The sequence below is a fragment of the Carassius auratus genome, chromosome 49 (assembly GCF_003368295.1).
Source record: "Carassius auratus strain Wakin chromosome 49, ASM336829v1, whole genome shotgun sequence".
NCBI classification, from domain to species: Eukaryota; Metazoa; Chordata; class Actinopteri; order Cypriniformes; family Cyprinidae; genus Carassius; species Carassius auratus.
The window spans coordinates 13171597-13198192 of record NC_039291.1 but is presented as its reverse complement, the minus strand read 5'-3'; the positions used below and the strand labels follow the sequence as shown (position 1 = coordinate 13198192).

The window sequence follows — 26596 nt, the reverse complement described above, 5'->3', positions numbered from 1 at the left end:
AAATACACTAAATATCACGGAGAACTACCCTTTACTAAAAAAAATGGCATGTTTATTTAGGACGTCACCATAGTAGCTAACAGTGCCAGTGGAGCCACCCAGAAGAAACTCCTAAAAAACAACAACAACAACAAGACAACTTATCCAGAGTGATTTGTTCGAATTATCTTAACAAAAGAGACAATTAAAACTGCCACTAAAACTTAAGGACTTTTAAACCACAAAATGTACACTGCTGTTCGAAGTCAGTAAGATTTCTTTTAAAGAAATTAATTACTTTGTACAGCAAGTTATGCATTTAAGTGATAAAAAGTGACATTTATATATATATATATATATTTTTTTTTTACAAGAGATAAAACACAGATTCGATGCCACATTAATAAATGGCTTTTAAAAATTACATTAAAATAAAGAAGTTATTTTGAATCAATATAATATTTCACATTCATTATGTTTTTACTCTATTGTGGTCAGATACAGTCTTATAGGAGACTATATAAGTAAATGTGTTGTTTATTTGCATTATAAACATCTAACAAAAACATTTTGTGTTTTTTCTTAAAATGTGTTTTTGCGCCTTCTTTCCTTAGAACTCTTTAGTTTACTGTATTGTTACTTACACTTCAACCGGAATGTCTAATTTTTAATAACATTTTAAGTGGTGCAGCTGCAGAAAATGCTTTTTGTATAAGAGAAAATCAAAAACATCAGAATTTTTTTTTACATATATGCAACATGGCCATAAATTAATGTCATAAAATGTTACCCAGTCCAAAAATAGTATGCACACCTTTTACATACCTGAAGATCAAGAATGGTTTGGCAGTTTTGAAGGGTGTGCTAAAAGTTGCCAGACAGGATAATTTTCTAAATACCCATGATCATAAAGCAAAAAGGCTGTATGCTATTGAACTTCACACCCTCTTGTGCAGGTTTTGTGTTCTGATTTTGTCCCATCATGTCAGCAGATGCAACACAATCGCTCACAACAAATCTCTAATATGTAACATTTAACACTAAACAAATAAATAGTCTTCCATTTATACAAAGTCCCATATTAAGATAAATCCATCCTAAAGTGGAACATAAAAACAAAACAAGCTGTAGCATGAAGTCTCACAGGCCCACATTGATGATATGCAATCTCCTGGCAGGGAAATGAAGAATGTTTTCGATCTATCTGAAAACACAATGTAAATCAAAAACTACACTGACTTTATTTATTTGCATCTAAATGATAAGTCAATGTGCTTATGAAACACATCTGGGTGGAGGGATCAGATTAAGGATGAGCATTTGAGGTTTTATTCATTTTTAGTCTTTGTAGGCTATAGCTCTCTCAAGAGTGGAGTTACAGGACAAGAGTGGATTTCTGAAGCAATGAACCAAGAGCTCCTTCAGAAAGCAGCCGCATATTTGAATTAAACTTAAATTGCCCATAATGGTTGGAAAAAATTTAATTTTTTTTTCAGCAGACACTTGACAGACCGGTGTTGTTGTGGGTGTTGGCGAATCGATACTGTTCTAGTGTACAGGCGGCTTCAACACACACACACACACACACACAGCGCACTTAACTCTGCTGTCAGTGGATGGTTTAGGACACGGCTTCTTCACTCATTCCAGTCTTTTTCCAACTGGAATATACTACAACTGAAAACAGACACTAAATAAAACAACAGAAAGAATCATGGAACCGGATGGAAATGTCAGCAGACTAGGTAAATGTTGCATTGATAGTTATTCCGTGCGAGAAGTGAAACATTTTGATTTGAAGTGTCAACGGGTTATTCATAATGTCTATACATGAACCCCATAATGTGAATATTTGAATGCTACAATAGACTTTAAAGCGATATTCTTGAAACAGATGGTAAAATATTTTACCTGTTTTACCTTGTTGTTGTTGTTGTTGTTGTTTTAGTCACGCGACGTGTAAAGACCATCTTGCTGGTTGCAAACCCAGAACTGCTATTAAATGCCGAGGTGCCATATTTAGTGTCATCACAGAACATTTTCCATCACTTCAGGACAGGAGTTTGCTTGTCTTACATGCGAGAACTTTAATATAGAGAGTAAAACAGATGCATGGTAATACCATAAATAAAACAATAAAACCATGTCATTTGTGAGCATTGCTTTCTACAAACAAATACACACTATCTGAGTTAACGTAGTTTATATATTGTATTGTATTATTATATATAACTTATTATTTTCGTGGATCTTTATTTCTGCACCAACCCACGTTCAGCATGACGAATGCGATTCAACCAGAAGAAGGCGCCCTATGCCAAATAACGTAACGAGTTAATTCATCAGTGACTCGTACCTTCGAATCGGTTCCCTAAAAGATTCATTTAGATTCGCTCACTGATTTGTTCAGATTACATCTCCCTAGATTTCATAGAGATTTATGTGTGATGTGACGTTAATAAAGCTATAAGAATACAGAAATAATTAAAGTGGATAATTCACCACCGTTTTCTCTTTGTTAAAGAATATTAGTTTAGTTGGTCAGCAGATCTCCAGTCCATTCAGTTTGTCTCAATAAGTAGGCTACCGCTATGAGTCTTGATCTGTTTTTATAAATTCTATGTGTCTTTATAAATTCTATGTTCTTGACTTGTTCAGTAAAGGGGGCGGTTCGTTCAGGAGGTCCAGCCAATGAACTGACCCATCACAACCCGCACAGGATTGCTATTGGTTTGCGTTTTGGTCAACAGTCCTGAGTTTTAAAGGGGAGAAACTTCATCGAACTCAGGAGTCAAATCAGACCGATTCCTCCGTTTAAAAGATTCGTTTAAGTAAAGATTCTTCTATAAGCGAGATGACAAAATCTATATTTTACACAGAAACTTCTGTCAGGAGGACGTAAATGGTTTTATATCTAAGTAGGCTGAGAAAACGGTACCAACCGGCAAAAATATTACAGGCTATAGTTATTATGGCACAATATATGTAAATACCACAGTGCAATTCATAACACGCCAGACTTATAGATGCGCAAACCTGAGATATATAGACAAAGTGAATCGTAAAAACACAATAGAGTGATTTTTTTTTGTTGTTGTTGCTGGTTTCGAACCCGCCCATAGATTTGCAAACGTCATGGTTTTTCTCGCCTCATGTCATTTTTCTAGACAAACAGTCGATTACAGTCGATCCCTTTGAGGAATGTCTTGTGTGCGTAAGCTTCGCAAAAGGACGAAATCCCAGGAGTTAGTTTACCAAGAGCAGTGCAAGATCGTGGCACAAGAGAATGCCAAACGCATAGGTGGGTCTTACTTTTTTTTTTTTTTTTTCGGGCGATCGTGCATTAAATAGCCTAACGTTACCCCCTCCGTGGACTTAACTGTCTGCGATTTGTTTATCTTTCTATGGCTGTAGTTCCAGAAAGCTTCCAACAAATTGCAGTTATACTTTTTATCATTTATTTATTTTTACTAATTTGGCTATTGCAAAACCATCTCATCTAAACTGTAACTTATGTAACTTATAAACTGTAAAAGTGAAAGAAGAGCTCGCTCGCACTGTAAATGTTGTAAACTGTAAACATTTAAGTGACTTTGCAAGGTAAATAAAACACCATTAACCGTTCATACAGACTTTGAAATAACATTAAGTTTCTTTTATGGAGTGATTAAATACTGTAAATTTGTCAACCAATCTCTGCTACATCTTGCTACATCAAGTCAGTGCGTAGTTCAGTGGCCAATCAGGCTTTTTGTTTGCAGTAAGAATCTGCACTCTACATACTGTATAAAGGATACAAAATATGAAGAACATTTACAAAATACCATCATGAAATGCAATGTATGTTAAAATGCACAGGATTCAGTAAGGCTGGGGTTCGAAAGCTTTTACAAGCATCATGTACAATTTCATAATAGTTTTTCATAACTTTTTTAATGTTTGTGATTTCCCTGTTCAGATTTTTGTTGTTTTGCGTTAAGGCATTAAATGGCGTTCAAGCCAAATACAGCAGAGAATATTTGTTTTGTTAATGTTTTTTGTTGTTGTTTTACTAAAAAAAAAAGTACAGAAGTTTTCCAAAGAAAGAATGAATGGTTTTATCTGTTGACTTATCATATTTTAATCGCTGGCTACCTTCCAGTGATGAAGAGTCAAGGTTAGCCGGTTATAAAGAAATACTTTTTATTCACATTTCTGAAGAAATGTCCTGAAGAAAATATTGGCACCCAGTGCTTCATAGATGGAAATTCCTGTTAAATGGAAAAACTCTCGAGGAATATAGCATCAAAGCACAAGAAGCATTACTTGTTTTCCCACTTTGTTGCAGCATCCTGAAACTGAATGGATTTGAATGCTTCAGCTACTATGTTTACATACATGTTAGCAATTAAACTGAAGAGCTTTTATGCAAATGTTAATTAAATTGAGGTTGATCCAAAGGAAAATTGAAACGTGATCTTAAGCAGTCTGTTGATAATACCAAATATAAACAGTTGAACCTCACTTCACTGTAAGGTTCAAAAAATACAGAACACACGTGTAATAAAGTTGTGTAGAGATGTGTAGTTACTAAAAGACAAATGGTCTTAAAATGGCTAAATGATGATGGCTAACATGTTTACATAAGATTATTTTGGACCAACAAAGTGGATGGGGACTTCAAAATGAAAAAAAAGCATGATAGATGTAAGGTAAAAAAAGGTTCATTCAACTTGTGTGCTATATTACAAGTCTTTTGAAGTCACGATAGCTTTGTCTAAGTATCAGACATAGAGACGTTTGTATTTGCTTGCTTTGAATCAGCTGTGGTCACCACTCACCTTTATTATACAGGAAAGAACAGCATTCAAATGCTTTTTGTGTTCAATTGACTTTTATTCAGGTTTCAATGCAAGTTAGCAAGATAGAAAAAGACTCTTTTAGCCTTTTTTTTAGTTACGCATATGCTGAGTTGCATAACATCTGTAGTCAGCTGTGTTTGACATGACTCACAAACTTCTAAATGTGCTGATTTTGAAGCAAAATACTGCACTTGTGAAGAAATGTAGATACAGTATAGAAAATAATCACCCCTTTTAAAATAATCACATTTTTTTGCTCTGCAGTCTGAAATTAAGATGGACACAGTTTCAGTGCAACTTATAACATCCAAGTGAAAGATATAACACCAACATATCATGAAAAAAAAAACAATAATAAAAACAAAAATACAGAATGAGACTGAGTTGGAAAAAGGATCACCCCCTCCAAAAAATGACTTGTAAACTCAATCAGGTGTAGCTAATCACCCTCTCAGTGGCACACAAACCATTTGACTCTCAATTGTGTTCAGTTGTGGTCTTTTTGATCAGCTCAGCATGAAAAGAGCTTTCCTGGAGCATCTCGGTCTTTGGTAGTGCAACCGAAGCAAACAATGACAACTGAGCTTTGCCAAAGTACACTTTGAAGATTCTGAGGCAGATGAGACTAAAATGGAATTATTTGGCCGCAACACGAAATGATATGTCTGACCGAAATCAAATACAGCTCATCATCCAAATATCATCCTTCCTCCAGTAAAGCATGGATGTGCTCAGATCCTGTTATGGAGTGTTTCTCTGCAGCAGGAACTGGAGCACTTGTCAGGATAGAAGGAAAAATGGATGGGACAAAATCCCATCAAATTCTTGAGAAAAATCTCAAAAGGTTTACCTTATAACATGACAATGGATATTTCACTATAGTATACTCACTATTTTACTAATGCCCAGTTTGGTTTTGGAGAGCCTTTAAATGTTTGTATAACTTTTTCCCCGTTTTCTGCCTTTAAACTGCTATTGATGTGAATGCTTGTGAATAGCTTTCTCCATTTTATATATCTGTCTTTGGCTTTTAGTCCAGCAATTGCACAATTTAAATCCACTTTGCAAATTATACTTGGCCCTGTTTCTATCATTTCTTTTAAGCTCACAGAAATGAGAAGTCAGGAGAGTATTTGATCTTGGACATTTGCATTCTGAATACCTGGAGTATGATTTGAATGAGATAAAAAGCCTAATGCTCACATTTTCCTAAAAGTTAAATACCTCACCCTTTTCAAAAATGCTAGAACATCTAGTAACAGTCATCCAAATAAAGTAAACACAGGCAACCATCTCAGCACAGTAAATGTGTTTAGGCTCATTTCAAAGTCCTTTCTGAAACATCTCAACCTTTTCATAATTTCTCCGTCTTCTGCTTGAGAGCAACCAGAGCCTCATAAACACCCTCTGTGGCAAAAGCTTGTGAAAAAATGTCTGCAGTTTTATGGTTGTGCCCACACCCTTGGGTCAGAGATATTCATAATTCAGTTGCTGGGCAAATAAAGCCCACCATGACAGAGTTCAAGCGGGTTGCACATTTATCATTATCACCACTATGGTAGCTGGAGGACAACAGGTTTGCGTCTCATGCTGAAGGCATTAACCGTTATCATTATCGTTCCAAATTCAGCCACTCCTGAAAAGAAAGTGAAAGAATTCTATGGAAAGACTGATCTTTTATTGCAACATTGTCATGAAATGAGTACAAGCACCACGCATACACAAACACATTTTTCCATATTGCAGTAAAATTGTGGTTATCTTTGTCTTGCTTTATAGATGCAATAGTCCTTGCATGATTGTTTGAAGTCCAATCCTGAAAAATGTAACTTGGATCATAAGGCTGTTTGGAAAGTGATCTCAGTATTTTCAATATATTATCATACAGTATGTGTATATGTGTGTGTGTGTATATATATATATATATATATATATATATATATATATATATATATAATATTTTTTTTTTTTTTTTTTTCTTCTTTTTTTAGGATTCTTTGTATCTTCTTTGGATATTTCTACACATATTATTTTTTTATTATTAAAAAGTAGCAGAAAAATGCAAAATCAGTACAAACGATTTTAAAGCCATAACTCATAACACAAGAATATATTGTATTATATTTTCTTTTTTCTTTTTCTTTTTCTTTTTTTACTATGTTCCCAACACGTGAAGCACACAAACTGCATATCTTTATATATTCACACAAGAATCTCTGTGAGCAATGCAAAGGACGTTATTGCTTATCTTTACTCTATCAACATTGTGGTTTTGTGGTTTTAGCAAGAAAAAATAACCACAATATGCAATATGGAAAATAATGCTGTGTGGGTGGATTTGTGTAGTCAATAGTGTTATATTTAAAACAATGAGTACATTTTATGATACTTAAATAAAAAGGGTCAAAAATCAGTGCAATACTGTAAAACTGAATATAACAAGGCATATTGATATACTTTATGCTGAAAATGTTAAAGATTGATACTAGTTAATGAAAGGGCAAAATTCTAAGAATTTACCAACAAAACTAAGCAAAAGGCAACCTTTATCATACTTATAGCTCACCCGGCGGGTTTTGACTTAGAACAAAAGTCAAAATCTGTAAGATCATTTCTGCTTTTGTCTGGAGAGGGGTGTGTCAGGGGATTAGCATTACTAAAACCATGGATATAATCTTTGAACTATACGTGACTCAGCGCTGACCCCAGAAATGTTTGACTTTGTCTCTATATTTGGACCTTCGAAGACATACGTTCTTATAAACTATGATACTTTGACAGTTGACCTTTGTGAAATCCATTCACACTGATGAATTAACTTGTCATTTTCTTGACCTTTAGGTCTGGGGGGAGACCCGGACCTGCAGTTTTTGCTGAAAGGTGGAGACCTACTAAAGGTGAAGTCCAGGTCATGGAGGAAGACCCGCTTCTTTCGGCTGAACGATGACTGCAAAACCATGTGGCAACAGACCAGCAAGGCTTTTAAGAGTGACTCCGGCTGTGAGTGTCTATGCTGTCCCTTTCTTCATTTCAACACTCATTTCATAAAAAAATCAAGAGTTTACTTGAGATAATAGATCTCAGTATTCTTAGTAAAACACTGTAAATTTGTGAATACAACTAAGCTGCCAATGCAATTTTGATCAATAAAACACATGAATGTCCAGGTTTCCAAAATGATATATCAGCCATAAATATACTAAAGATACTTTTATTCCTAAACACACATACAACTTAAGTAAAATTTGTCATGAAGAACCCAGCAACTTTTTTGTGCCTATATAAGAAAAGAAAAAAAAATATTTTATATAAAACACTACCATTCAAAAGTTTGGTATCTGTAAGATTTAATTTAAGAAGTAATTTCTACTTTTATTCAGTAGTTGTTAATCAAGAATGCGTTCATTTGATGAAAAGTGACAGTAAATACATTTATAATGCATACAGTATATATATATATATATATATATATATATATATATATATATATATATATATATATATATATATCCCCTTTTGTGTGAAAGCCAGATCTAATGCTGTGTCGTAGTGAGGACGCATGTTATCTCGCGACTCTTTTACCGGCTGTTTTGAAGAAAGATCAATGTTCGCGTAGAAAAAATATGTGCAAACTGTAATGAAGCAGAGATCAGTTACTTCCTCACTTCACCACGCCGAGATCATTCGCCAGCTTCAGTGATAAGTATAACGTGCCTAACGCTTTCGACTTTAAACGTTTTTTACATTAAACGTCACGTCCTGATGTCACGTCTCAGTACGGGATCTTTACGGGTTTGTGTGTGAAAGCACGCACATATCCCGGGTAATCACTGGCAGTGTGAAAGTGCAAAATCTAGTGACCCGGGAACAATTGCCGGAACACCTTACCTGTGTATTTGCCGGAATCGCAGTGTGTAAGGGGCTTTAGCTTCTGACCTGTTCCTCCTGGCCAAAGGCCTCAGATCAGGCCTCTTATCACCTGTCTGCCAGACCCTGGCTGCCTCCTCTTTGTCCTGCATATGTGTGATTAAGGAAAACGGGAGCAAACAAAATAAAAGGATTCTAGTGAAAACACCAGATATCAGCAGGGAAACCCCTTGGTCCTGTTCGCATGATATTCTCACCTATTGGTTGGGTGTTTTGTCAAGCGTTTTTACTCCCATTGGCCAGGGATGATGATTAGATGGATTTCATACGTAGCCCTTTCGGCCTCTTTTCACATTCTCAAAACAACCTCATAAATGATGGAAAATGTTTTAAACATCTCAAACCATGTAAAAATCCTAATTGACTTAATGTAAGTATTGAAATGTTAAAGGATGATTCAGAGACTTTATATATCTATAAAATGTTGTATAGTTAATGGTTTTAAAGCGAGAAGACAAGGGGATCATGTTTTTACACACAGGAAGTGAGTCTTTTATAATCTTATAGTGATGGTGCCAAGTTTATCTAAAGTTGAATCCACTTGGAGGGGTGGGAAACAAACTGAGGAAATGTGACAGATTGTTTTTTATCAAACACTAAGTGCTAAGGCAGTAAAACTATACATTAATTAGATTAGATTAGATTCAACTTTATTGTCATTATGCGGAGTACAAGTACAGTGCTAATGTAATGCAGTTAGCATCTAAGCAGAAGTGCAAGAATAGTGTTTTATATCAAGATAAGTGCAGAGTAAGTGAAGCTATGATATACAGTATGTACAGTGGAGTACAATATTAAACAGAGCATGAATAGAATATAATAGGAGTGCATTGTAGGGTTATATGTATATTATGAACAGAAATGGGACAATGGCCGTGTTTAAAACACAAACATCAACCGCTATTATCTATTCAACAATGAACAGATTTTGCCCGTTTAGGGTGTTTGTCATGAGTTTATTATTCCCGCCTCCAACAAAACTCTATGAAAGGTCACATGATCAACACTTCACACTGTGTCAGACTAGAAAGAGCCCAGATATGTGTTACTGGGGTTCACTAGCACATCACAGTTGCTATTATTATTTAACACCAAGTATTCAACTTTACTGCTTACAAGAGTTCTTCCATGACATGAATTATACGTCAAATAAGGCGGTTTGGAGGATTGTTCTTTTCCTCTCTGTGTGCAAGAACCGAGAAAGAGCACCTCATAGGAAGTGGTTTAAAAACCAGACCTATTTTTACATTTTAAAGGTGAACATGAGTTTATTAAATCAAAAAACAACCCACTTCAACTTAAAAAAAAAAAAAAAAGTGTTGGTGCAATCATTAACCAAAATGTCACTGTTTTCATCTTTAAATAGTATTTCAGTTACAGTATTTTATACAATACATTAAATGGAACAATAACAATCTGAGAAATTCAGAAAACAGAGGTCAGAATTTGGCAAAGCGCAATGTTTCCGTTCTGTCAGCTTGTTTGAGGGGAATCTGAAGGATGCTAGATTTGCTTTTGACACTGTTTTCTTTCACCAGTTCACTTGAAATTGGGTGTTATCAATATAGTTCTCCTATAAACATGTGCCACAAATGATCTCCAGCTTTCCTTTTTTTGGCACTTTCCACACATACTGTACAAATTAAGGGTGTGAAGCTCTTCCTTTTCATCAAATGGTCATTGAAAGTCCTTAACCTCATGAATCTTAGGAAGTTCAGTGATGTAATATGTGACTCTGCATCACAAAACCAGTCTTAAGTCGCTGAGGTATATTTTTAGCAATAGCCAAAAATAACCTTTTTTTGGGTCAAAATGATACATTTTCCTTTAATGCCGAAAATCCTTAGGATATCAAGTAAAGATCATGTTCCATAAACATATTTCTTTTGTTCACGCTTACATATAATTAGCTGAGGTATGGTATGGGTATTTGGCGTGCTGTCTGGGGAAGGGCTCCGAGCTCGGGAATGGCCCGAACCTAGAGTACCCCCCTTCCCCGTCTATTATAAAGTGAACTTGAAGTGAGGAGATGGGGTGGAGGAGGGATGCTGATACACCATCAATGGATAGAGGTTAGTCAGCGATATTTATACTATGGGATTGATTACTTGATTATGGTCCACCTGTGTTGATTAGGCTAAGTATCTGACGCGCTCCTCCCGAATCTTATTAATAAATTACATTTTGTGAATTTCCTACTGTAAATACATCAAAGCGTAATGTTTGATTAGTAATAATGCATTGCTAAGAATTCATTTGGACAAATTTAAAGGCGATTTTCTCAATATTTAGATTTTCTACACCCTCAGATTCAAGTTTTTCAAATAGTTGTATCTCGGCCAAATATTGTCCGATCCTAATAAACCTTACATCAGTTGATGTATAAATCTCAGACTGGTTTTGGGGTCCAGGGTTATATATATGAGCTTTGCTTGTGTGATTTTTCTCATTTTCTTTAATGTTTTTTTTCAATAAATATTTTAATTACATTGACAACTTGTATTAATAACACTAAGAATTAAAAATAGGTTTTACTACAATGAACTGAATACAATTTAACATCAAAAGTATGATTTTAACAATAAAGTCCAGAACAGAGAATAGAGCTCAGTTTGTCCTGTTTAGAGTTGTATTTATTTAACACTGTGAATAAAGGGCAGAGGGCACAGGAGGAGACTGATTGTAATGCACAGCTGTGTTTGCCAAGCACATTCAGTAATCCTCAAGTAAGGTGACATCACTGAGGTTATCACTGTCTGGCGTGATGCTTGCGTTGAGCTGGATTTCACACAGCAGTGTTTTGCCAAGATTCTGTGATTGAGAAATCAAGATTATTCAAGTGGCTCTCATGTTAATGTTGAAGTTGAATCGTTCAAGGATGTTGATTTGAAATTGGATTAGGCGTGACAGGATTTTACCGAATTAAAATTAATTTAACACAGCTGCAAAACTGTGCCGTGAAATATTGTTATGCAATCAAAATTAGGGTTAAAGCTTAAAATGAATAAATTTCATGGTTCTTCCATTACAAAGCCATACAATTAATTACATCAATAAAACATAATGAAAATTCTATAAATTAAATACATATTTTTTTAAAAGAGGTATTTCAAAAATGTATTATTTAATATACTCTGAAAATATGTTGTCTTTATGGGTAATTCAACTGAAATGATTGCAAATTGTACAGCAGTTATACATAGTTTCATTCCATTCTATTTCATTAAAATTTAATTTTAAATGACAGTTCTGTTTGTTCAACTTAAATTGCACTTTGCTGTGTCCTTTTCTGGTTTGGCAGGTTTTTCGATGTCAAAATATACTTCATGTACAGACCTGCATATCAAATGATTTTTCTAAGCCAATAGAAAAAAATGTGTCTCTTTGACTTCAGGCTGTTGTTTCATTGTAAATCACTGTTTTGAGTCCAGATGTTTCTCTCATCAATCTGCCAACAGATTTCTTGGGAAAGGCAGTTTTACTCACAAAAGGTTCAAAATGTTATTTGTGCAGTCAGTTAAAACTCTAAAATGAGTAATAATTAAAAAATCTTTTACCTTCTTTTCACAGTCAGTCTTGAGGACGTGGAATTTGTGCGGTATGGCCGTCAGACTGAAGGGCTGCAGAAGTACGCTGACCTGTCAATGGAGGACCGCTGCTTCTCCATCATCTTCAGAGGCCGACGGAAGAACATGGATTTGATCGCCTCATCCAAAGAGGAGGCCATGCGGTGGGTCAGTAGTCTGGAGAAGGTCATAGCTGTCATGGACAACCTCAACCGACAGCAGAACTCTGAACAGTATCCTTCTGAAGTCCATTCCCCAATGCCTGCTCTCTGAAAACATTTCTCAGCACTGGGGAACACTGATTTAAACATATTTAGGTTATTACACTTAATACCTGTGCTTAATATAGGGTTAAGTTTAAGGATAGGCTTTGGTTTAAACTTGGTTGTCTATAGTTATGCATAATTTACTGTTGTTCTTATAGTAAGTACATGTAAAATAAAGTGTTACTTGTATTTATTAAAAAAATTGCACTTAAAGTTCTGTGTGTAAAAAGTCTAATAAGTATTTATATGAAATATGAGTTCTAAGTTCTTGCTTAAAATATGAAATATATAATATTCTGTCCTTACATCAGATAAAAAGCTGGATCTATAGTTGCATGCGCAAGGCAGACAAGAACGCAGACAACAAAATGACCTTGAAGGAGCTGAAGCATTTCCTACGTCAGATCAATATTCAGGTGGACGACAGATACGCTGAGATGCTCTTTAAGGTGAGCTGCAAATCTTTTACTTTTATGAGTAGCTTATTCCATTTTTAGTTTTTTGTTTTTAAATCACTGCTGTTCAGGATTATGTATGAGTCAACAAGTTATCTACACAAAACCAAGTAAAAAAACATGTTTAAATTGCTTTTGAGCGCACTGGCAGCTATTCATGTGAGTATAGAGTCTCTTGCTGATGGTTCTGTTTTTTTGCCATTTAATTTTGCAGAAATGTGACACATCAATGTCAAACACTCTAGAGGGATCTGAGATCAAACTCTTCTATGATTTACTGACTTACCGTGAGGAAATTGATGTGATCTATGCCAAGTATGCTCATACTAATGGACAGATGAGCTCCAGCGACCTGTTGAACTTCCTCCAATATGAGCAGAGGGAGCCAGTGTCTTTGGAGTATGTGCAGAAGCTTATTGAGAAATATGAGGTGGATGAAACAGGTAAGCACACATAAATTACAAGAAGAACACATCAGATAACTGTCAAATTTTATAGATATTAATAGCTGCATTGAAAGGATACATTAAATTGATAGTAAAGACATTTATTTTTTTTCAACTTTCGCTTTATCAAAGTATCACGTTTTCCACAAAAATATTGAGCAGAATGACCATTTTAAAAATTGATAAGAAATAGTTATTGAGCAGCAAATTGGCATATATCAGAATGATTTCTGAAGGGTCATGTGACACTTGAGTAAAGATGCTGGAAATTCTGCTTTGTCTTCACAGGAATGAATGTACATTTTAAAATGTAGTCAAATAAAAAATTGCTAGAATATTTTACATATATTTATTAGTGCTGTCAAACGATTAATTGCAATTAATCACATCCAACATAAACGTTTTTGTTTACATAATATATGAGTGTGTACTGTGTTTATTTATTATTTACGGTATATATAAATACGCACAAATACAGTATATATTTAGTAAATATTTACATTTATATGCATTTATATATTTATAACATTATATTTTATATTATAGATGCATTTATTTGATATATAAACATAGCATATTTTTTCTTAAATACATACATGTGTGTGTTTGTATTTATAGCTACATAATAAATATACACAGTAGACACTCATATATTATGTAAACAAATATTTTATTTTGGATCACGATTAATCATTTGACAGCACTAATATTTAAATAACAAACTATTAATACACAATCATCAAACAAAGTACCCAGTCAAAATAGCAGATGTATCATGTAACAAAATATTAGTAATATGCATTTTTACAATACATTTTAATATAATACAGTGTTTTCACATTTACCCAGCCAAACAGAACAAGTGCATGAGCAAAGATGGTTTCCAGATGTACCTGAACAATGAGGAATGCTTTATCTTTAACCCCGCCCACAAAGGCATATACCAAGACATGCACCAACCACTCAATCATTACTTCATTTCCTCTTCCCACAACACCTATCTGATGGAGGACCAGCTGAAGGGGCCTAGCAGCACAGAAGCCTATATCAAGTACGAACATGTCTGCTTACACTGGAAGTCTCAGCAGCAATGCATTAGCAGGTTAAGCATTCATCCATAAGAAATATGAGAGAGTGGTTGTTGTCTTTTAGAGCTCTGACGAAGGGCTGCCGCTGTGTGGAGCTGGATTGCTGGGATGGTGCAAACGGAGAGCCGGTCATTTACCATGGCCATACGCTCACATCCAAAGTGCTCTTCAAAGATGTCATCAAGGCCATCAAAGAATATGCTTTCAAAGTGAGTGAAGGGACACCAGTTGACCTTACAAATCCTTACAGTTAACTAATAATGCACACTGCATTTCAAAGTGTGAGTGGATGTTGCAAATCAGCTCAGTTGATGATGAACGGTACCCAAAGTTTTGGAACAAATTACGTTAAACGTTTATCATCACACAAAAATTAGAAAGTACAAGCTTCTGTATCAGATTTTTATGTAGAAAATAGGAGCAGACAGTGGGAAATGAGTCAGGATATCATAAAATTAACATTAACAAGAAAGATTAATAACGGATACTATGCATATGCAAAAAGGAGTAAATAATGTGTTTTTGTGTGTTGTTTCATGAAATAAAGGCAACTTTAGCTTTGGTATTTATTTACCTATATCTAACTATAGCTTTTTACTGTAAAAAAAAATGCTTGTTTTCTTAAAATATGCATTTAATATCACATCATTATTTTGAACGATTCATTCAAAGCAATTCTAAGATTCAGTTTCTCTGTACCCCTCGTTTTTAGTGAGCCTACTCAGCTCTGATTGGTCAGATGGCCCAGTCTGTTATGATTGGTCTACAGCGTACAGCACGTGTGGGAAACGATCCGCTCATTGCCATAGTTCGATAGAAAAAAGATTGTGGTAGTACTGCTGTGAATTTTAACCACATTCTTTCTAGCCTCTTTTTCCAGAAGTGAAAATAAAACAAATGTACTTTCACAGTGTAGGACACAGCGTCTTCTCAGCATGACGTTAACCACAAGAACAAGCCATAGCAGTCTAGATGGAAATAGGGGTCCACGCGCAGCCCCCGGCTTTTTTTATGCCACCTGATTTTTTAAAATCCCTAAAGTGTCTATTTTCATAATCTGCCAGGTGCCAAACTTAAATAATGTCCCAGAGGGTTCTTTTTTTAACCCTTTGCTGCACCCGACCGGAACCCAAAAAAATTAAAAAATTATAGAGAAAGTGGCATAACATTAGAAGTAAACAACATACAGAGACAAATTAACACATTTTTCCATACAATTCTGACCCCAGGAATTTAATTGAATGGTTATTTTTGACATTTGGCAACATATTGACCTTATTTCTGGACAAAAATTGCAAAAAATGGCCAAAGATGTGTAGAGGATCAACTATTTTTTAGTTTTCTCAAGCACATAGGGTGATTTTTTTTTCCACAAAGGCACTTCAGCTGTGTTACAATGTTTAATTTTCCCCTTGGTAAGTATATAGGAAGTATTGAGCATGAAAAAAAAAAACTTTAGCAAGTAGCTACCAACTAAGCTACGAACACTGCTAGTCAAGAATACAGATTCGATTTCCGAAAGCCTGTAATTATAGTAAAAACGGTTGAAAAATCACTTTAAGTTATGATTACAAAGGTATATCTTAATTATAGTTTCAAATACTTACTGAATTTTTTCCAAAAGAGAGGGCCGTGGGAGATGGCGATCTATAGGTACCAACCGACAGCCATCAACTGCCAACTGCAAAGCCAAAAATAAAAAGTTAATTTGCTTTGTTTTGTTTACTTCAAAACTAAAACTATTTGAAATATCTTCAGGTTCGGGATAGGTGAAGTAAAAGGTTAAAATAAATCCCATTTCAGGCTGCTAAGTATAATAAAAACGCTGCCGAATGAACAAGTTTTGCTCTTTTTGACCACAGATGGTCAAGATGCCTTGAATGCATCTTTCAAACAGAAAAATGTATTAGCAGATGTCGATATTTGAAAAATGCCAAATAGCAGCCTATATATCGGCCTTGAAGATGTATAGGTCGACCACTAATATTGTGATCACTGATATTAGCAGCTTAATGGATTAGGAAAACCTTATGTGTTTTATTTTATTTTTTTGCTTCACTAGACCTCACAGTATCCAGTGATCCTGTCTTTGGAGAACCATTGCTCCATAGAGCAGCAGAAGATCATGGCCCGTCACTTAACCTCCATCCTGGGCAGCGCTCTGCTCACTCAACCCCTGGGGGATCAAATGCCCAACACTTTCCCAGCACCTGAGGTTAGACTGCTTAAAATAACACATGCATGTTTCCCGCACTACTGATCTGTAAAAAATGATTTTTCAAAGTTATAAATGAAAGTTTATTAGAGCATGTATTTTTAGTTTTTCTACTTCAAGATTCAAGTCAGAAGGTTTCTTGTATTATGGTAAAGAAATTAAGTGTACAGTACAACTCTTCATTCATTAGCCGATTCTACATACATAACAGAGACAGGTCTCTAAAGCTAAACCAGCTACTGTACATGACCTCTTTTCACCACAACCAACTTTCCTCAATGACTTCCTCGGAATCCCTGCAATTTTCCTGTTTACTTCTATATCCATGAATTCAAAGCTGTAGACCGAGGAAGTGATTATCAGTAGAGCTACAATTAAATGGAGACAGATTGTGTTTTCTTTTATCATAACCATTTACAATTTCCTGATGGCTCACCAAAACACTCACCATGCTTTTGAGCTGCAGTCTGAAAGGCAAATGACAAGACAGTACAAGTTCAGACAGGCAGGATTTGAAGTGCGTATTTTGGTTGTGAGGTGGGAGGGGCTTCTGAATGATGTCACATCGGGATCCTTGCAGCTGGATCTGGTTTGGCATGACAACGGAATCTTTTCCTTTCAATTTGATTTGAGTTTCAACCCTGAGCTATGTCCTGTGCTGAGAATTTCTGCCAGTTTCTCTGAATGAAACAGCGGCAGGATGGTAATCCAAGGGCGATTCTAGGATTTCACCCTGAGGGCAGCTCAGCCATGAACTCTTATACACAAGAAGAGACACTATAGCAAATCTTTCAGTTCCAAATATTATGTGAAATGTATCTACAATTTCTTACATAAAAGTTTTTACCTTGAAAGAAGTCTCCAATGGACATCAAGGCTATATTTATTTGATCAACATTATATTGTGAAACATTACAGTTTAGAATAAAATCTATTTTAACATCTAATTGTTCCCTGGGATGGCAAAGCATGAATTTCCAGCAGCCATTTTTCTGGTCTTCAGTGTCACACGATTCTTCAGAAATCATTCCAAAATGCTGATTTGGAAACATTTCTTCTTATTAGCAGTGTAGAAACAGTGCCATCTGTTTATGTTTGTAGGAGCTCAAGGGACGTTTCCTGATAAAGGGCAAGCGTTTGAACAAATTAGATGCTGTATTCAACAACAACAACACCACCGAGGATGTGGACAGTGTTTCAGAGGAAGATGAAGCTGCTGAGGTCAAAGAGGCTGAACAGAAACCCAAAGCAAAGGTGTGTAAAAACCCTATTACTGTTCAGTGACCAACAACCAAACATCAGCTTTACCTGTATTACTACTGATCAGTACAGTGGAAAACTGTGTATGAATGTAATGCAATCTGTTTTTGAAAACATGCTGTTTGTCAAGTGCGTCAAAATTAACACTTAACAAACATTACATTCCATATGTCAGTAAAAACTGGCGACCCCCCCCCAAAAAAAGAAGAAAATCAGCAGATTTAAAATAAAATATGTTGCAAGTTGAATTAATCAACAGTAAATTTTCCGATCCTGCAAGTTTATTTTCAGACCACTGCATTTTCTTATGAATAACTTTCAGAAATATTCCACAAAGCACACTTACTAGGTTCCATGGAGTATATTTGCATACACAAAGCTGCGGTAGATAAAGTCAAGTTCAAATCGGCACACTCAGCTGTCACAGACATTCCCACAAAAACCTGATTCAAATCATGAGACGGACTGGAGATTTGTTCTGCTTATTTGGCATCCCTTTGTCACTGCTTGTGTGAAGTCAATTTATGTTTTGCCCAACTGTAATCAAAATGTATTTTTGATTATTCTGTAGAGTTCCAAAAAGATCAAGCTGGCTAAGGAGCTGTCAGACCTTGTCATCTACTGTAAAAGTGTCCATTTCAGCACCTTCGAGCATTCAAGAGACAACCACAGTTTCTATGAAATGGCCTCCTTCAAGGAGAGCAAAGCAATGAACCTGGCAGAAAACTCAGGTAAACTAGGGTTTCGCTAACTTCTGGGTTTGCCTACAAGAATACTTAATCACTGCAGTGCTCTATAGGGCCTTAAACAAGAAAATTTAACTCCACTTTGCTTAAAATATGTGATGTTGCCAGATATACTCTAATATCAACTCTCTGCTGATATCTTAAAGCTACAGCATTTATTCATCACAACATGGATAAGCTGAGCAGAATCTACCCAGCCGGCTCCAGAACCGATTCATCCAACTACAATCCAGTGCCACTGTGGAACGCTGGCTGCCAAATAGGTGCAAAGCCCCTACGATATGACATATTATGAGTCTGATGCAGTTCAGAAAGCCTGTTTATAATCCCATGATTCCAAACACCACTTAATCTGTGTTTATCTCTCGAATTGTCCACAGTGGCTCTAAACTTCCAGACTCCCTGTAAGGAGATGGATCTGAATCAGGCTCGCTTTCTACCTAATGGCAAGTCTGGCTACATACTGAAACCAGAGTTTCAGAGGGACCCGGCCTCACAGTTTGACCCCAAAAACCTCAGTGTAGGCCCCTCGCTTCAGAAAAAGACCTTACATCTCATGGTGAGATTCTTATTAAAAATAATATTTATATTTATCCCTAAAAGCTAAAATCCAATAGTGCTAGAAGTGAATTTAGGCATCACAACAATGTAAAATATTCATTAGGGTAAATAAATGTTCATTTTGAGGTTCGATGAAGACTTTTAACAGTTAAATTATTATGGCACTGATATATCATTCATCCCTAAATCAAATGCAGACTTATCTAAACCAATGCAAACAAATTAACCAATACCTGTTTATGTCTGTTCAGATCATCTCAGCCCAGCAGCTGCCTAAGATCAATAAGGACAAGCAGACGTCCATCGTGGACCCTCTGGTCAGGGTGGAGATCTACGGTGTGCCCGCCGACAATGACATTAAACAGACACATTACATTGAAAACAATGGCAAGTGTCAACGGTGCATTTACACTTACAGGTTGAACAAATGCTTTTTCCCTAAGTGTAGGTTACTTAGTTGTTTTTTGGTTACAGGTTTCAATCCTACGTGGAACACAAACTTCCAGTTCACTGTTAATGTGCCGGAACTGGCTTTGGTGCGGTTTGTGGTAGAGGACCATGATACTGCTTCCCATAATGACCTGGTTGGCCTGTATACCCTGCCCTTCACCAGCATGCAGAACGGTGAGCTGGTGAAAAGAAGTCTGAAATTAATTCCTGGTGTGCAGTTATTATGAATTCGCTCAATGTAAGTCTATCTATTGTTTTCAGGATACCGCCATGTGCCTCTGCTCACAAAAAGAGGAAGCCTCATCGCTTCAGCGGGACTGTTTGTACACATCATGATTCTTGATAGTGAATAGACTCCAACATTCCCCTCAGTCACTTTAATGTCAAAGCGTGGAGATCACTGAACAGCACCATCAACTAAGCTGTCCTCTGCAAACACATAAGATTTGGACCTTTCCGATGTGCCTTCTGATTTACTGGTGGTACAGAGGCATACCTTAATATGCTTTTTGGAATTAGTATGCGTGGTTTAGTAAAAAAAAAAGAAAGAAAGTGAAAGTGTTCAGAATTCAACATTAAAGTCCTTTCATAGCATGCAAACTGAAAAAAAAACTATATTGTTTAAATAATAAAATATCAAATTCATAAATTTATTTAAATATATTTTATTCAAAGTTAATTGAAATTAGTTTTTTTTTGGGCTTTTGGCTACCAATAAGAGGAGTACTTCCTAGTGCTGTGAAATCGATTAATCGCGATTAACCATATCGAAAATAAAAGTTTGTGTTTATCATTGTTGGGGGTAATGCATTACAAGTAATAGGAGTTACATAATCAGATTACTTAACTGTTATCAAAATAACTGGTAAAGTAATGCATTACTTTTACTTTTTAAATGAAATTTTCAAATAAGTAACCCTGATTACTTTCTTTTCCCATTTATTCATTGACAGCTCACCTGTCCCCGTTTCGAGAGACATTAGGGGTGAAATGCCGAGGCACTTCCTTTAGCCTGAGTCTTATTCATTTCACTTTTGGTGTGAAAGGGGCTTTACAGTTGTCAGAATATAACTTTCGGGATTTCAGTTATTAATAAACAAATAAGCAAGCCTAGCCCAGGTGACAAAAAGTAATGCAAAAGTAACATAACGCCATAAAGTGTAATTAAGTAACGCAATTAGTCATTTTTTTATGAACTCAATATTGTAATGCATTACTTTTATAAAATAACTTTGCCCAACACTGGTGTTTATGTGTGTGTACTGTGCATGTCTACACCAGTGGTTCCCAACCTTTTTCAACTCGCGGCCCACACAACCAAACACATATGTTTGCGCGGCCCACTGCAAAAAAATTAACTGACCTCGCTATTGTTGGGTTAATAAGAAGCTAGATTGTTAACTGTCTTTATTGAATGAACTGGTAATGAACAGAAAAAAACAACTGCTGTTGTTCTGTAGCATATGCAGCAAAAATATCTAATATAAATTGGCAGTTTATTCTTAAACCAATCAGTGAGCTTCAATAGTGGAAGCATAGTTACAGTTTAATATTTATTTTTTGTTAATTATATTTTTGAAATGATGTTATTATGTTATGACTTAGACATTTTTACATACCATATGAACAATATTATTATTTATTTTAATAGTAATTGGCGGCCCACAGGTGAAAAACCACTGCTCTACATAAATACACACACATACATTTATATATTTAAGAAACATTTACATGTATATGTGTGTCTGTTTTCTATTTTAATATTACAAAAATTTATATTTAAAAATATACTACACTGATCCCTTTTTACGTAGAGTATTTAAACAGTGTTTGTATATAATCTCTAATGGTGTGGTTTTTGTCCAAACATTCCCATTAAGTCTTCATCGCTGTCTTAATTATTTCTTGGTTAAACAGATTTCATCTTAACAATACCATCTCCTTTGTTCAGTGTTGCGTGAGATGTGTTGAACTGTAGGAATATTGTTCAATATTGTTAGTCTCCATTTTTACAATGACTCAAGTTGACTTGTTCTTTATACGAACTCAGGATACAAATGATGGACAATTTACCCCATATGACCAATATTTTTTGACAAACATGTTCAGGTATCTGAACTCTAGGCGTGTGTTGAATTATCTTGTCAGAGCAGCAGAAGTCTTGCACTACAAATGTGTATAACTTAAAATAATGGAAAAAGTGATACATTTACAAACAGAAGCTGTGCTCTATATTTTTAAAGTGCTTGTTTTGTATTCATTGTTCTTGGGTAAAGGTATTGCTGCTTTTATCTGCTCTTTTTCTAGAATTTTTTCTATTTTTATGTTGTTCTTAACTTATCTAATGTGCCTTAAAGGAACATTGTTACACAGGCTGTTACTGTCTACTCCAGCAATATGAAGCCATAACAACATCTGTTTCTGACGTCCTCCTGACAGAAAAGAACTGCTATAGTGATTACTGTACATGCATTAAAACTGAATTAAACATCTCAGAAACATTTCTTGGCTTACATTGTCTTTTATTAGGACTAAAAAGCATGTAGACATGTTCTATGTGACTGATATAATCATTTTGATGGTATATTTTGATGTTCTATGTAAGATATTTACAAAGCATTTGTATTACGTCATATTAGCTTTTTGATAATTAAACAACTCTATAACATCGCATAGGTGACTACCTTCTAACCCAAAAGACACATAATAATCAGGTCTGAAGATTAGACTATATCTCATTATAACAAAATCAACTCAAAACAGTCCTGCTTTCTTTTTAAGGTCGTTCTGACGCCATTTAGGCAGCCGCTGGAAGTTTTCACGGGTGCAGCCGAAGAGATTCTCAAATTCTGCATCACTCAGATATTCCTGAAATAAAGATAGTGTAGGAAAAAAATTACAATAATTAAAATTATATATTATATATTGAGCTCTGATTTGGTCAAACCAACTGAAAACTATGGAAGACTTTTTCAACATTATTTATTTTCATAGGTAAATGCAACTTTTTATCTCACAATTCTGACTTTTCTATAAACTCAAAACTGGGAGAAAAAAGTTTTAAAGATTTATGAGATCAAAAAAAAAAAAAAAAAAGTTTATATCTCTCACTTCAGAGAGAACAATCAGATTTGTAAGTATAAAATCAGACCTGTGAGTCACAATTACCTTTTACATTTTTTATCCCATTGCAGAAAGAGGCTTCCACACTAAAGGTCTCAGTACCCACCTCTCGTTTTCCAGGGTCCACTCCTTGAGGCAGCTGATTAGGTGATTTCAGCAGCTGCTCAGAATGTAGCATCCCAGAAGGCTTTGCTCTGCTGAGAGACTGATCTACATATGTACTGGAGATGGAGGAGGACATCCTCTGACTATGGGACTTTATATTTCCTGGGCCTCCAGGAGCGCTGTAGCTCGCTCCACTTCCTCCTGTTTTCTTATTCAGGTTTGTGTTGTTGAGATTCTACAGGAAATGAGGTAGACATGTTTAGATCTGCACACAGGTGTGTGATTCATATTGATATCTTAAAGTAATTAGATAATTTAATCAAATAAGATCAAATAATTTAAGTGCATCAGGACAAGCATTTGATCAGTATGGTGAAAGCTTTTTTTTTTACCACAGTGATTTGCGAAATATCACCCATCTTGCTTTTCATCTCCTCGTATGAAAGGCCTCCCTAGAATATAGAGTGAAACTGAAAAAGTGTCTCTCGTGTAACGTTAAGTATTATGTAATGTGATGGAGCACAAAAAATATTGAAAAAGTCAACATGAAACAACACTCCTAACCAGCTTTATATTTGAAAATTAAATGCAAAAAAAGTAGGAGGGACCTAATTCGTTAGAAAAGACTGTGGTTTCAATATGAGAGGTTGAAAGTGAAATCAGTTTACATTTGTTTAACCTCAGTTTGTGTGTGTGTGTGTGTGTGTGCGTGTGGCAAAAAATAAAGGTATTGCAAGATGAAAAGTCGGAATTCAAAGGAAAAAGCCAGAACTGAGATAAACTCACGATTGTAAGATATAAACTCATAATTACGAAGTACTCCAGAATTCTGATTTCATATCTTCATATCAAAACTCTGAGATATAAATTCAGAATTTAAGAAAAAAGGTCTGAAATCTAGGATAAAGCTTGCAATGACCTTTTTTTTTAAATATATATTTACAGTATTTATATTATTATTATATTATTGAGAAGGAATTGGCTAATTTAAACTTTGGATAATATGAATGAATAGCCACATGTGACCAAAAGTTGTTTCAGAGGCAGATTACATTTTCATCAAATATTTTTGAAAAACAAAAAGCAATGAAGAATCAGGAAAATGTGTTAAGAAATGGTATATTGGTTAATTATTTTTCATGCTGATGATGTATTATTAGCTTAGAATCAAGGAGATTCAGTTAGTGACTTTCTGTTGTGCATTATTGCCCCCTGCTGAACAGTTTCAGCCTGTTTGACTCACGCTCCACTTATGAGCATCCCAGGCATTAAACCAGCCGGTGAAGGTGGGCGGCTCATGGCCTTGTTTAACAGTGGTGATCGGTGTCCCAGGGTCCCGTCCGGCTGGGTGGGTTTTAAGATATTCCACTGCACTGCTATAAGACTCCTGAGTCTCGTACTGGTTGGCTGAGTTCCCAATCCAAAGGAAAATCTGAAGGTGGAGGAAGAAGACGGGTTTAGGAGATGGACATGCGAGTAAGAGCAGGAACTTTTTGATGCCATAGACCCCGAATTAGGTTATTATTTTTTCTCTACATATTTTGTCACAGCAGCCTCATGCAAAAGAAGCCGACCGCATGACTTCACGCAGCCCACCTCTTCCCAGGTGTCTAGAAGCATGACATCATCCTCATCCAGGTCATCCTGAGTGAAGTCAGCCACCTCTGTCATAAGGAATCGGCCCGTCTGATTGGAGCATTCAAACAGACGAGGTTCGTGAAGTGCCACTTCTTTCTCCAGCCTGGTGGAGACACAGAGGAAGTCAGTGGAAATGAATGCTGTCCTCCAGAGTCGAAGTATGAGCTGATTTTTATCTGTTTTTATAGTTGTACCTCTTGTCACTGGCATATGGAGCTTTCCCTCCCAAAGCCACCCAGAAGGCAGCTGGTTCCTGTCCTTCCATCACAATCTGCTTGTCCTGCTCAGAAAGCAAATCAGCTACAGCTTTCCCCATCTCCCTCTCGTCTCCGCTGCAGCCCTGTGAGAAACAGAAACACACACACACACACACACATAGAGTGAGAGATTTAAAAATATTAAGTATTTATTACGATTCATGAATTAATAAACTAATGGTTGAATATATGGAATAAGGGCAAATGTATATATATTTTTACTTACCTTGCCATACCACAGGAAGATGTTCTGATGGGTTTTGAGGAGAAAGACATCATTGATGTTGAGAGAGGAGGCTCTGGCGGGCACCTCTGTTGCTTTGGTGTTCATCTCATGTGTCCCTCTGACCTGGAAGAGTCTGGCACCAGGATCAGGGTTCACAACACCTGGTCTACCTGTCCCACCCTAAGAAACAATCAGTACGTCAATGAAAAGCATACTAATACATTCTATGGCTGAGTGTTTAAGTAAATAAGTAGATAAATATTTGATTACCTAAAGGTGGTAAATGAGTCAGATCATAAAATAATTGACAATTTAGAGTTCTATGTTCCCTAGGAATGAAGGGACAATCACCTCAAAAATGATGAGCCTGCCTTTAAAGATGGCCAGGAAGTGTCTGGGCTCTTTTCCCATGACCACCCTGACCTGTGTTGGGGCTCCATTGTATTTGTTATCCAAATTCACCGCCTGATAAGCGCATGCCGTCACCTCATCCTGTGTAGCATGGCGACCCTGGGGAACACATTTCATAGGATCTCCAATGTGTACAGCCAAAGTATATCACTTTTCTGCTCAATACAAGTGAATTGAATCTGTGTAGAGTTGAAATGTCAGAAATTCCGCGCTGGTTATTTTGTACAGTAGCTATGTAATATATTTTATATTCAGTGGCCCAGCTTATGTCACACTTACATAAATTTCATTATATAACAAATATCAAAGTGACATTTATTTTAAATAAATACAGCACAAACAGTGAGGGGGTCACGCATTACAAGTAACACACGTTACCTAATTAGACGACTTTTTTCATGTAAATAGTAAAGTAAAGCATTAAGTTTACAACAAAATATCGGATTTACTTTTTCAAAAAGTAACGAAAGGGCTCATATGGCTGCCAAAAATATAACTTTTGAGTTGTTTTGTTGATAAAAAAACAAATTAACAAGTCCAGCCCCGGTGACGAAAAGTAATGCAAATGTTACATGATGCATCACTTTCCATAAAAAGTAACACAGTTAGTTATTTTTTAATGGAGTACCGCAACATCGTAATGTATTACTTTTAAAAGTAACTTTCCCCTTGAGCACAAACAGTCACAAAAAACTTCATGCATCCAATAAAAACAACCTACAGACCAGCTGGTTAAAAGTCACGGCAAAATAACTTTTTCATTTATTGTCCCGAAGTACTCATTTTAGGCCACTTTATCACTGAGAATCATATTTTCTCCACATATTAAGACAAAATAACATAATTTCATTATAAATTGTATCCATGCATGTAAAGCTCCTCACCTGCCACATGTAGAGGATGTACTGTGGTTTGTTGGCTCTGTTGTAGGTGTACAGTACCAGGTAACAGTCTCCTCCATAAAACTGTCCAAATGTGCTTGGGTTCACCTCCTTCAGTTCAAGATTCTCAATGCGCCAAACCTGAACACAAAACC

General features: G+C 35.8%; 2 protein-coding genes across 3 annotated transcripts in view; one reads left to right on the top strand and one right to left on the bottom strand.

Annotated features, from left to right (window-relative positions):
• Positions 1-1544: 1544 nt before the first annotated feature.
• On the top strand, positions 1545-21105 carry LOC113066297 (1-phosphatidylinositol 4,5-bisphosphate phosphodiesterase delta-1-like). Of its 2 annotated transcripts, none has more exons than XM_026238167.1 (15): positions 1545-1724; positions 7662-7820; positions 12318-12546; positions 12899-13028; positions 13249-13477; positions 14330-14531; positions 14633-14777; positions 16631-16783; positions 17885-18037; positions 18615-18774; positions 18936-19052; positions 19170-19348; positions 19602-19737; positions 19825-19974; positions 20062-21105. In XM_026238167.1, exons 1-15 carry the CDS (start codon positions 1694-1696, stop codon positions 20151-20153), a joined length of 2265 nt encoding a protein of 754 aa, XP_026093952.1. In that variant the 5' UTR covers positions 1545-1693; the 3' UTR covers positions 20154-21105. The 2 variants fall into 2 exon arrangements, with proteins under 2 accessions (XP_026093952.1, XP_026093951.1); XM_026238166.1 differs by lacking the exon at positions 1545-1724 and adding an exon at positions 3072-3280.
• A 1024-nt stretch (positions 21106-22129) lies between these two features.
• LOC113066295 (advillin-like) overlaps positions 22130-26596 on the bottom strand; it is a 12654-nt gene continuing 8187 nt past the window's right edge. Inside the window, exons 14-22 of the mRNA XM_026238164.1 lie at positions 26445-26582; positions 25501-25659; positions 25150-25329; positions 24861-25006; positions 24625-24769; positions 24272-24460; positions 23421-23480; positions 23030-23263; positions 22130-22668 (exon numbers count right to left, since the gene is read on the bottom strand). Of these exons, the coding sequence (XP_026093949.1) occupies positions 22555-22668; positions 23030-23263; positions 23421-23480; positions 24272-24460; positions 24625-24769; positions 24861-25006; positions 25150-25329; positions 25501-25659; positions 26445-26582 (1365 nt within the window). The 3' untranslated portion in view covers positions 22130-22554. The remainder of the gene's footprint in view (positions 22669-23029; positions 23264-23420; positions 23481-24271; positions 24461-24624; positions 24770-24860; positions 25007-25149; positions 25330-25500; positions 25660-26444; positions 26583-26596) is intronic.